The sequence below is a fragment of the Aedes aegypti genome, chromosome 1 (assembly GCF_002204515.2).
Source record: "Aedes aegypti strain LVP_AGWG chromosome 1, AaegL5.0 Primary Assembly, whole genome shotgun sequence".
NCBI classification, from domain to species: Eukaryota; Metazoa; Arthropoda; class Insecta; order Diptera; family Culicidae; genus Aedes; species Aedes aegypti.
The window spans coordinates 161,998,836-162,011,813 of NC_035107.1; the positions used below are offsets into that span (position 1 = coordinate 161,998,836).

Genomic DNA, 12,978 nt, shown 5'->3' on the forward strand with positions numbered 1-12,978 from the left:
TTGATGAATCCAATTGGTAATCATTGTAGGTAGCCCATGGTTTCGTGCGGCTTCCAATATGGCATCGAAAGACACGTTATCAAAGGCACCCTCAATATCCAAGAAAACACCCAAGCAGGATTGCTTCTGAGCGAATGCTTTCTCGATATCGTATACAACTTTGTGTAAAAGAGTCACAGTGGACTTTCCAGATTGGTAAGCATGTTGATTCACATGAAGAGGCATGTTTGCCAAATAAACATCACGGATGTGATGATCGATAATGCGTTCCAGACATTTCAGAAGAAAAGAGGTCAGACTGATTGGTCTAAAACTCTTCGCTTCTTCATACGACGCACGTCCTCCTTTCGGGATAAACTTTACAGTACAGTATGGCCCATAAATGCGAAAATCGTCATATCATGTTTTATGATAGTTTTTACATAGAAAATGTAAATGAAACATAAATATTATTTATTACTTGTATTGTTTAATCTATTTAGACTTAGATTTTCGCTTTGGACATGGTTTTATCTGATACTTTCACCATACCAGAGAGGAATTGAAAGCATACCTTCAAATTTTATCATGCGGCCGTCGAGTTCAATATCTGTGTGATGAAAGCTTCTAAAACATCAACGATGGCGTGAGATTCTTCACAGGCCTTGTCTCCAGCAAACGCCCATATCAAAAGAAAGAATCGGTTCATACCTGGGTAATTGGAGACTTAAACATATTTTCGAAAAAATGGCTCATTTTGGAGAGCTTTGATTGAACCTTCATATAAGTGTGATAAGCGGCTCCGTTTTGCTCAAAACCTATGAGCTAGTATTGATATAAGCTGTCTCTAACCGAAGAAATAAATTTTATCCTCAAAAATCTATTATAAACCTCCGTATTTATTTTTTATTCAACTTTAACAACAAATAACGGCATATCAAACCTACAAGACGCAAATGCCCTCAAAACTATGACCCTGGCAAAATATTTCATTGTGATCTTGAAGAACACGTTCTCTAAGCACTCCTCCATCCTCTGATACCAAACAAACTAAAATTTTCAACAATCAAGTGTGATTTTTGAAGGTGGAAAGTTTATCACCAGAGTATACGACAATCAGACGCTGTTTCTAGCTTTGGGCGGAAAAACTCTTTGAACTTATTTGCTTTATTACATTATTTAGGACAGTAAGAAAAATATGACAAAAGTTGTCCTGGATAGCGAAGTTGTGTCAGAATATACTACAATAATCAGAAATTACATTCACTATCAAAACCAATGAAAATAACGCCTGTGAATGCTATATTCACGTTCAAACAATTTTCGCATTTTTTTATGGGCCATACTGTAATATCACGCCAGGATCTGGGAATGTACCCGGTAGCAAAACTGCTTACAAGTAGCTTTTTCAAAACATGTTTGATAAACTCAAATCTCTTTTGGAGCAGAACAGGATAAATCCCATCCGCTCCTGGGGATTTTAAAAGGAGCAAAACTATTGAGTGCCCATTGAATCGATTCAGTAGTTACGATACTGCGAGCCGAGGCCAGAGACTCGTAACTACATGAAAAGACATTTGGTTAATCCGTAGATGCTATGTGCACACATCCGGGGAAGTGTGTATTGAATAAACATTCTAAAACTTCTTCATCGGAAGAAGTAAAGTCACCATTAGGTAAGCGAATTTCGTTCACTTGGAAATCCTTAGATTTTGCAAGGATTTTGTTCAACCGACTGACTTCACTCAAACTGGAAACATTTATACAAAGGTTTTTCCAGCCGGATCGTTCAGCAGAACGAAGAGCCTTCTTGTAAGCTTTGCGAGCCAACTTGAACGGCTCTGATCCAGCTGAACAGCGTCTGTTCAAACTCCTTCTACATTGTTTCCTGAGTCTAGTCAGATCGGAATTCCACCATGGGGTCCCTCTTGTAGTCTTTACAGACCGCAGAGGACATGCTTCTTCAAAAGCTTCCATAATGTAGGATGTTGTAGTATCAACAGCATCATCCAGATCACTTGGATTTTCAATGGACGGAGAATATCCATGAAATTTGGTCGCAACCAATTCAATATAGAGTTCCCAGTTTGTTGACCGGGGATTCCTAAAACGCAAAGTCTGCGCAGTTACATTTGAATTTTCAAAGAAGATGTAGCGATGATCAGATAATGATTCCTCATCTGATACATGCCAATTCGTCAACTCGTGACTGATTCTATTCGAGCAGAGGGTTATGTCTAACACTTCTTCTCTTTTAGAAACCATGAAGGTTGGGCGATTGCCTATGTTAAGTAATCCAAGGTCTGTACTACTTAAGTATTCCATCAGACTGGAACCTCTCAAATTTATATCTGAGCTGATGATGTGATGAGCATTGGCATCACTGCCCACAATCAGCGGAAGGCCTTTTGTTACGCAGTGTACGACAACTCGTTTGAAGTCATCCGTTGGGGATGGTTCATCATGTGGTAAATATACCGAACAATAGACGTATTTCCTGTTGAGATCACCAACAGAAACATCGATTGTGACAGCACATACATCTCTGGTAGTTAACTCAGAAATGAGTGTAGCAACGATTGCTTAATTAACGAGCACGCATGCGCGGGGCATGGAGCGCGAGTTTGCCATTTCAAGTTTACTGAAAGTATCAAAAACTGGGTCCACAAGGTTACCTAGATAGAAGTTCTTTCTACGAAAGTAGGGTTCTTGAACTAGCGCCACTTGGGCTGCACCATTTTGCATGAGTCTGCAAAGATTGATCGTTGCTGTTCTTTTATGCTGAAGATTGATCTGAGCTAACCTAACCGTAGCCACTACCCAAACTAGGCAGGATTAAGCGCCCTGGTACCCCACAGGCTCCGTTAGTGGTTGGGTTTTATTTAGACCCCCCTAACCATTCATTCCTAGGCACGGTACGCATCACACCATAAATTAGGGGTCACCTGTGAGGTGGACTTTTACCACCGGAACAGGCAGTCCGTAGTGTTAATTCTTAGCCAGTTGAAACAACCGCTACCGACACTACGCGGCTATCTAGGCTGCTCGGGAAAAGGAGGTTAATATTAATGATTAACTCCTGACGTGCCCAAGCAGCCAATAAATTTTTTGCGAATTATTCCATGACCGATGTTTGGCATTAAAGTCACCAATGACAAAAAAGTTTGAAGCAAATCAACTTGCTGCCCAGTGCATTAAAAAGGCAAATAGGCAATTATGAAAGTATATTTACCAAGCTGTGTTTCAACAGAAACACCCAAAGTTTCAAAAATTTTGGTTTCAAATGGCAAAAAAAGTTGATGTTTTATATACCTATGAATGATGATTGCAACTCACCCACATGCCCTATCAAGATCATTACGATGAACACAAAAGATTGGATCCAGGTTTCAAATAAGTTTCAGTAATAACTGTTATTAGCTGTTAGAAAATTAAGCAGCTTGTCTTCTATACCATACAAAGGACGATTATTACAATTAAAAATAATGTACCACGGGGCAAATAGGGATCAGAGGGAAATATCTTAGAAGTAGGTGATGATTTTTTGTTGGGATTAGCCGTTAATGAAGAAGCAAAATAGAAGTTGCCTGCGGCGGCAGGGATGTTTCCATTTGTTTTGAAACAATTAGAACGGCAATCCGTATGAAGACAATTGAAAGGGGAGGAGCTGGTCGATGGAAAATTCGAAAGTGTTCCGTCTGTTTACTCGTGTTCACTTAATGTTTCTTATTTGTCTGCAGAATTTTATAAAATCCAAAATGTAACAAATATGTGATAACAAGTCAAAATAAAACTCGGGAAGATATTTCAAACTTATTAGGGAATTTCACTAATTTTAGCAAAGAGCTCGTCTTAAGCTTTTTTACATTTTGTATTAATATTATCAATTTATTTCTCATTTTTTCTACGTAGATTACAAAAAAACAGCATGCGATCGCGAGAGGACCAGAATGCGTGATATGAATCGGGCTTTTGATTTACTTCGTTCGAAACTACCACGAACAAAACCGTCTGGGAAAAAATATTCCAAAATAGAATGTTTGAGGTTGGTATTAGAGTAATATAAAGTAAATACGGAAGCCATTGAAATAAAGCAACATGTTACTATCTGTGCCAGTATAATTTATTATTCACTATTTTATATGTTTTCCAGACTTGCTATTCAGTACATTCAACATTTGCGGAGAGAACTACAGTATTCAACAACTCCTCCTGCGCATACAATGGACTATTGCTACGATATGCCTCCCTACAATTCACCGCCTCCAGTGACTCAAACAGCAGCGACAACAGCATATCTTAACATGGATTCAAACAACAATGCTCTCCACCACATTCCTGCTCACAATTCACAATGGTATATTACGAGTAACTCGGAGGGGTACAGCTATTACTATCTGCCGTGATTAAAATTGTTCAATAAACTTACAAATCCTTTCTCTTATAGACGGCCACCAAATGATTGGTCATAGGAGTATTGTCTGTTTCCATATCTGTTCTTATTTCCAACGTACCATCTTCATTGAGCTTATAAGTTTTCTTTAGAGCCTTTACTGACGGATCTTTGGCAAATGACATACGGCTGATGGTCTTAGATTCCAGCTCGAGTTCGTTTTCCTTGGCCATGCCTTCCTCGAGCACCGTGAGACCAAAGTTATGTGAAATCATAAAAGCCAACTGATTTGAGCCCGGCTTGATTCGCAGAAATCCACTTTCCAAATGCATAGGAGCTTCTGTTACAGGGTTACGTGACCGGGCTTCATAGTTTAACAGTGGTTGACCTAGCGATTCAAATTTCAGCACTTCGGAATAGACAAAGTCCTTAATGGTTGGGAAGTGACCCTTAGCACTTACAGATTCCCAAGTTCCAATAAGCCACTGAATTGGTTTTAAAGCATCGTGAATCTTTGCCATAATGAGACGAGGGCCAAATTCGAAAATCTGCAAAGATAAGATGAGAACAAAGTAATTTTAATTTTCTAGCTTAAGACTCTAATAATAATCGATAATTTGTGAAAAGAGGTGAAGCAGTTTATTTTTGAATGATCAATAATTCATGAAAAAAGGACGTTCATTTTTGATAATTGATTAAACGCAGAAACGGACTTTTTTAGGATTGTTACCCGAAAACTGCTTTTCAAGTATTGGAAAACCATCAACACGTTCTATTAATTTGAAATGTTTACGATTGGTTGTTTGTGCCCCAAATATGCCAATATCAAGCGATACTATTCGCCTGAATAAATTAAGTTGGTCAAATTTTGACCAACAATGTCGTCGTGTGTAAATTTTAACACAGAGTGTCGTACTTTACGAGGTGAATATGAACCGATTATGGCTCTCTAATAGACTAAACTTATATGTATTTAAATTTAACAAGATCCACATTCTAAGGCCATTCAAAGTGCTAACAGTAACTATACAATAATATCCTGCTACCATCATTTTCCAAGTTTGAGCTATTCACGGTTTTAAACCGTGTCGAAAATTGGTTGAAAAAAAGGGGCCTGATTCCCACAGGAAGAAGTAAAATTCTATTTAGTATGAAGACTAAAGAGTCTGTGCCATTTTTTCTTGCACCTTAAGCTGAAAACCTAATCGATTAATCACTAGCTGGTGGTGCCCAATCGATTAAGTTTTCAGCTTCAACGGATGTTTGTTTCTCCAGATTTGTGCTCTTGAAAATTTGAAGCTTGGTTTCGATTCATCTTCACCTTAAACTGGTTTTCATGTGTATTAAAAAGACCAGACGTTCCGGATTATGCGGAACAGTCCCGGATTTGACCAACCTATCCCGCATCACCAAGCGTCCCGGAAAACGTCCCGGATTGTAGAAATAGCCAAAAATTATGAAATTTGTACTTTAAATATAAACAATGAAATGCAATTTATTCTCATATGCAAATTGAACATTAAAATTCACATACTAGTCGGTTTTCTCCATGAACCAACAAACTTCTAATCCAGATTCACACAGGATCCATACAGATTGCTGTAACTATTTGATTTCTGATCGGAATTAAATCAGAATCTTCACAGTAGGTGTTAATGGGTAGACATTTTCACAATATTTTAGCCAAAGTTGATCAAAATACTTACAGAATACGGAACCACATTTATCATATTTTCAGCTCATGATTTAATTCAGGATTTTCTCTAGACACTGTTGAAAACTTTCTCTTGATTCTGTTCAGAAGCTTCCAATAGTTTGTGTTTGTTCTGTTCTCAAGATATTTTAATTCAACTCCTGCAAAGATTTTCCCATAATCAATTCTAGATTCTGAGGATTTTGTTTAGCATACTAACTCATCGAATCTAAATATGAACCATTCTTGATTTAGATTCTTTCTTTTAGAATATTCAGTCCCGAATCTTAAAAGGATCAAGTTCGAAAAAAACATACATTTTTGCCTCGATGTCTTTGAAACTGGTTTAAACAGCTGACAACATACTGGTTGAAAACCCTTAAGAATTCTGGCTCGAAAATAAAATATAATGCAGATCTCAATTGATATTTGTTTTGTTATTCTTTATTCATTTCATTTTTTTAGTTAACATATTAATAGAGAACACTGAATCAACAATTTCACGCATGTGATTCTTTATATATTCAATATCGAACAAACCACAGGTTATGAAAATAAATGTGGAATTTTGATTAAAAGTGCAAAACATCCTGTACATTGAGTTTTTTTTTATTTATTTTAAAAATTAATGGCAAGAAAATGAGTAATGTTCAATGTTATTTACACTAATTTTCAAAAGTTTATAATTGGTGTCCCGCATTGAAGTCTAAAATATCTGGTCACTTTATCTAAAATATATTTCTTGAAACACTCATTTGTTAATGGTTTTCTAACAAATCACAATGACTAAACAAGTTTTTTTCGGATAATAAAATCTGTAATCCCTTGGATTGTGTATAATTTGTTAATTCTGCCTATACGCTTTTCTGACTAGTGGTCAATTGATGATTGCTAAACGAAGAGTTGCGCAATGCAACTGTATTTGGATCCAATGATTTGAGACTAGAGTACAATAATTGTAAACCTGAATCGAGTGATGTAAAAAGGAATAGAGCATTAAGTTGACATACCTGCTTTACGACTAATGTTAAGATTCAATGGTCTTGTTGATCCTGTTCCTGAGCTCTAAAAAAACAAAAGCTTTCTAATCAAGGACAATATTTACCAAGGTAATAAAGAAGAAGAAACGGCGATGTATTAGTTAAAAGAAAATAATGTAAACAAAACAATTAGTGACGTCATAATTTGTCCTGCCTTTTTCATATGACAGCAATTAGTGACTGTTACGCTTGTTTTCATATATGTGGGTGAAGCTCGCTCACTTGTAGCTGCTTATGTACGTGATACATTTGATTTACGTTGCATTGCGCCAAGCGCATACAAATAGCCACGCCATGCCTAAAGGAGATTATCATGTCACTTTAATGTTTTTTAAGTGGTTTTCTCTCTTTCAAATATTCTTATGAAGTACAAAACGTTCGATATTCAAAAGTTTTTTTTTCGTTATCATTAGAAATCTTATGAATGAATGAATGAATTTTCTTTATTAAAGAGACTTTCAGCCCTTGGCTGGTCTCTTCTTATGAATATCTTTCTTCTCTTAAATTCAAAGAGATATTCTTTAAATATATAAAGGTCCTAGGGTTTATTCACAAATTTCGTAACGCCAAAAATGATCATTTTTGACACCCACCCACCCTCTCGTAACGCATTTTGTATGAATATATTTCAAATTTTATATGAACTGTAACAACTTTTCAAACCTCACCCACCCCCTTCAACGTTATGAAATTTGTGAATGAGCCCCTAAAGAATTCCATAATTAGGCATTTCACGGTGAAAATCTCACTCTTTCGCTCTTCAACGAAACTTGAAAACAATGGTGCCAGTACCTGTCTACTTTGACAGGTATTGGCACCGTTGTTTTCAGATTTCCCGAAGGAGGGAAAGAGAGCAATTTTCTGATGACGTCGCTGTGCAATGGGCAATTGATATCTATGATTCTCCATAAAAGTATTTTATGATAGGGTGCAGATCCACTTGGGCACTTCAATGATTCACTTTGGCATGGGGGGTTTTTCTCGGCCGAATCGTCTGAAACTTTGCAATAAGAAGCACTTAAATACGACGCATATTGTGGCCAAATATGAGCTCACAAGCTTTCGAAAAACCCTACAGCAGAATGACAAGTCCTCCAAAAGGGACTTGGAATTAATAAAATCAGTTGAACTAGGGAGAGTGCACTTTTTGGTAACTGTTGGGTTTCTAAAATAAAGGGGAAACAAAGTCAACTGTTTCCAGCTAGGTGTCAGAATCGAATGACCCTTATGACACAGAGAAACAGACGTAACACTTAGAACAAATCTCGATCAAAATCATAGTCGCGAAATCATGTACGCCCAATGCTAAAAACACTGTAGTTGGCCGATGGACCAACAGGTGGCGGTAGTGTGTAAACGTTAAACACGAACAAAATCGACGCGAGCGCTGCGGGTGGTCGATTCACCACCTACCCAATATTTGAATCGATCGTTAAAAAGTTGGTCGATGGACAGCGATGAGAGTGTGACGTCTGTTTGTCTGTGCTTATGATTTATATTTTATTCTCATCAGACCTTCGTCTGCCTCCGATGCTTCTTTGATTGGTGTATATGTCATGTACAAAAGTGATTGTATTTTACACTCTTAATCTAGCTTACGTATAATTAGGTAATAATCAGAATCATTATAGCGAACACGCTTATAACAAACATCTCAGTTCTTCCCTCTTCGGAAGTTCAGAATACAAATTTCTAGTTTTGACAATTATATTCAATTCATAATTCAGAGCACTCAATAAAGAATAACAATAACATTCAACGAGTATAGAATTTTTTTGAACAACAATTCGAGTTCACAACCTTTTCATTTATAAACAAAATCATTATCACGGTTTACTCTTCGTTTTCTTTTCGAACGGCTTGGACCATCCGGCGATTTTTCTGTTTCAAGATATGGGCTATCAACACTTTCGACAATTCTTCTCTTCTGTCCACGTCTGATCTCTTGTTCTGTAAATCTTCGAAACTCCTCCTAGCTTACGGCTTTTAGCTCCGGTAATGGCCGGACCAGCCGAATATTAGGCTTTTCATTAAAGTTGCCACACTTACGTACGCGTAGTTGACCTCGATGCGCCATGGTTAGCACGCTTCCAATTCGCACCTGGAATGTGTTGCGAGAGAGCCTTTTAGTAAAGTTTGCTTTAAGCCATTTAGCTGTGCAATTAGGATTATGACTCTTGTACCACAATTCGTCTCCAGCTGTCAGGCTGTCAAAAGGATCAGGTGAGTCTGTTTGAGAACCACCATAAGCTTTTGAATTAAAATCCTCATCCGTTGGAGTTGAGTTTTTACTCTTAATTAAATCTTCATGTACAGCTTGCTCCATCAAAAACTTTTTGTAGCGAAGTTTAGGATTTAGTAAGTCCAATATTGTTTTCGGCTTGTATGAGAAAATCATTTTTAAAGGATATTCCCCTTCAATAGAAAGACAGTTATTTCTGTAGTTAATTAAAAACAAATTAATCTGGTCCTCCATGGCCAAATTGGAAAATTTTGGATCAAGTAAAAACTTTTTTAAAACATCTTTTACGGTTCTCACCAACTTTTCAGTCTGACCATTACTAGAAGGGTTATATGGCGGATTTTTTAGAACATTTATTCCCTGCCGTTTTAAAAAAAATTACGAAAGCATGCGCATCAAATGGAGGACCCCCGTCTGATACTAATACATCTGGTTAACCAAATCTAGCAATCAAAGCTACTAATTTCTTCAAAACTTTATCACAATCTGTGCCATTTCTCATTACCTCTATTTCAACCCATTTAGAATAACTGTCAACTACTAACAAGTAGGAACGGTGCTCAAAATAAAAATACACTTACATAGTTACAGCTTATCACTGTGTTTCCAGAAATAGAGTCGTAATAAAACTTTGCGGTGGTGATTAGCATGAACTTCAGTGGAACCGATGTCCTGCAACCTTTTGATCAGCGCAACTCTAGTAAAGTACTCGGTGGTGATGGTAGAAAGCTGCATTGCTACGATGTTCGGTGGCACTACCACAGACCAGACCAATTGTCTCTGCAGCTGTTTATACGACCATGACCTTGCTGTAGAACGGAGTCCACCAATTCATCATTCAAATATGGGATAGTATACAAATTATGTCACGCTAAATTTCAACTTTTTTTACCACCTCCCCCCCCCCCCTTTGTCACGTTTTTTGTATTAGTACTCCAAAAATGTTGTAAGACTTGTCACGCTTGGCTTGACCACCTCCCCCCCCTTAGAGCGTGACGTAATTTGTGCATTACCCCTATATACTATTTTGTGATTTAATTCAATAAAAGTTCAACACAATATGCACGTTTGTTTTTTTTTTTTTAATTATTTGCTAGATTGGAGATCAGAAACCGCATTTATTTACTGCAAATCATCACTTTTAAAATACATAAGCGAGATTTATCGAAATCAATGGATCATTGAAGGTAGTTTTTGTCAGTGCTCTTCGCATCAAAACGAAGGCGCCACTATATATGGGATTAAACATTGTGACAGCATTGCTGTTCTGTCAAACACACAAGGCTACGGTGGCGCTACCTATGCTACCATTGCACCTGCATTTATTTTATGAGGATACTGCATTTCAAAAATAAGAGTCACAGAACTGTTCTTTTTATGTGCAAGATAGATGAATTGTAAATGCGAAGCTTGATTGCAAAAATATATGTGCCTTGCACATATATTCAACAGGGCAATTCGGCTCAGTGCAGACACCTGCAGCATGGCTTTGATTTGAGCCGAGGACTCAAACCACTCGGCTAAGGAAGGCCCCAGACGACTCTCCTCATCTCGATATCTAAGGGACCATCGAATATATTGAATACCGTATATTGAACAATATATAATATACTAGATTGAAAACCGCTCCGTTCTCAGGGAAATAGAAAAAATAATAACCAAACAGGTGTCATTTCGTGCTCTCAAACTTCAGCGGGGATTCGATGGTTGGAATACGACTGCCTTCCAACGAGCGAATCCGACCCGATGGTTACAGCTAATAAAAATGTTCCAGACTTATGCATCTGGAGAGCAAATAGTCACGAAACTCACATATCCATGCACATGAGTCTATGAGCCTATGCATGCTATAAAACGTTTGACCAAAGACAAATTAAAGACCTCCATGTTTCTTGCAGTTGCTCAAAATTTTATGGCTCATAAGGTAATCTAGAATGCCGTAAAAAGTGTACTGTGATCTGTCAAACTTGGGTACCTTTTGCACTACCGAGGGACCAAATGCAGTACTAGAAGTGGTACCCAATCTTAGCCCGAGTGTGACGGACCTGGTTTGACTTTTACTGTGCGCTCTGTTTCCAAATTGCCCGGGAGAGAGAGCGAGACAGCACCAACACACGGTGCACAGTAAAAGTCAGCGGAAGAGTGAACCGATGAAGAGAAATCGCTCATATCAGGAAAGACCTTATGAAGGAACAGCGTCGATTTTCATGGATATTGCCAGAGTTGCTTAATATCAAACATATCAGCTGATGGCTGATGGTCTAAAACTATCAATATCACTTGCGAGCTATAAATATCACTCTGATTTGACAACCAACAGCAGTGATGCAACATCGCACTCTAGATCAAAATCACTGCAGAATGAGTGATCACGTGGTCATTATCCATGCTATTAATGTTTTTTCAGTGACCAACATATAGTTTCAATCTATCTGCATCACTGTCGAAAATATCGTACCGATGAATTGCCATTTTATCTGCTTAATTTAAAGCTAAACTTAACCCATCAGTGATATCCATAGTCTATCGCCATCACTGCACTAGTGATGGAGTAGACAGCATGATGTTGATGTGATATGGAATGATCCGATATGTATCGCAGTCGGCCTGTACAAATCCGCAAGTTTTAAGCATTGATAGTGACATCGAGCAACTCTGGATATTGCAGATAGTTAAAAAACAGAAAACCAGTAATAAAATAGGGAGCCGGATCCTATGCTTGGCACTTTTGATTCTCTTCGGCAGTGGGGTTTTTCGGCCACAATATGCGTCCTACTGAAGCGCTTCTTATTGCAGAGTAGACCTGTTCATATTTAAAAAAAATGTCTGGAAATCTGCCGGTCAAGCAGTATACGCAATTCTCATGCCAAGAACAATGTCTAGTCAAATTTTCAGCTCATTTGATAAAGATTTTAGTATGCTTCAAGTTGAAAATGTGTTTTTGGGCTTATTTCAAGGTTTGAAAAATCATAACTAGAATGTGGAAAATCAAAACCACTTGCTATTACCACTATTTGAATATAGCCCAAAAACACATAATTGATTTGAAGCACACCTAAATTAACTCTAAATTGAGTGAAATTTTGGCCAGAAGTTCATTTCGCAATGAAAAATCAAAGTATTGGTTGACTGGGGAGTTTCCAGACATTTTTGAAAATATGAATAGGTCTATTGCAGAGTTTCAGACCATGGATTACCTGATTTGCTCTTGTCCACAGTTGATCAGCAGAATCAGCAGAAACTTAAGTTTCCTCGTTTAATTTTGTATGGGGAAAGGCATCTAACTTCAAATCGAATTAATATTTGGTAGGCGTGATAGTCTTTATCATCACGTAAAACCGGTACCAAATATTTTTTCGAAAATAGTTCCCAGTTTTGAGAAATAATTCGTTAGATGCATTTCGCCATACAAATATTTTTCACATAGGATCGATTAAGTAAGTTAGTATACTTTTTTGACTTGAGTCTGTTTGAATAAGTTTTCGAGATTTTACGAATTTTACCGTGTACATGTGACTCCGACGATTCCGACAAACTGACAGATAGTATGGAATGCAGAATCCTGACATAAAGATGACAGATGCTGACGGATTGTTTACATTTTCTTTGCGCATTAATTTGATGCACTTCT

General features: G+C 37.5%; 2 protein-coding genes across 7 annotated transcripts in view; one reads left to right on the forward strand and one right to left on the reverse strand.

The window, feature by feature from the left end:
* Nucleotides 1-4,465, forward strand: part of LOC5578695 — a 26,489-nt gene extending 22,024 nt beyond the window's left edge. For both annotated transcript variants that reach the window (XM_001657044.2, XM_021852815.1), the window contains 2 exons: nt 3,892-4,024; nt 4,133-4,465. In XM_001657044.2, coding sequence (XP_001657094.2) covers nt 3,892-4,024; nt 4,133-4,385 — 386 coding nt within the window. In that variant the 3' untranslated portion in view covers nt 4,386-4,465. The remainder of the gene's footprint in view (nt 1-3,891; nt 4,025-4,132) is intronic.
* LOC110679001 (THAP domain-containing protein 4-like) lies at nt 4,081-7,685 on the reverse strand. 5 transcript variants are annotated; one of them, XM_021852850.1, is made up of 3 exons: nt 6,286-6,697; nt 6,079-6,226; nt 4,081-4,920 (listed from the first exon to the last, which is right to left on the reverse strand). In XM_021852850.1, exons 2-3 carry the CDS (start codon nt 6,100-6,102, stop codon nt 4,405-4,407), a joined length of 540 nt encoding a protein of 179 aa, XP_021708542.1. In that variant the 5' UTR covers nt 6,103-6,226; nt 6,286-6,697; the 3' UTR covers nt 4,081-4,404. The 5 variants fall into 5 exon arrangements, with proteins under 5 accessions (XP_021708542.1, XP_021708548.1, XP_021708521.1 ...); XM_021852856.1 differs by lacking the exons at nt 6,079-6,226; nt 6,286-6,697 and adding an exon at nt 7,076-7,685; XM_021852829.1 differs by lacking the exons at nt 6,079-6,226; nt 6,286-6,697 and adding an exon at nt 7,030-7,065.
* Nucleotides 7,686-12,978: the final 5,293 nt, after the last annotated feature.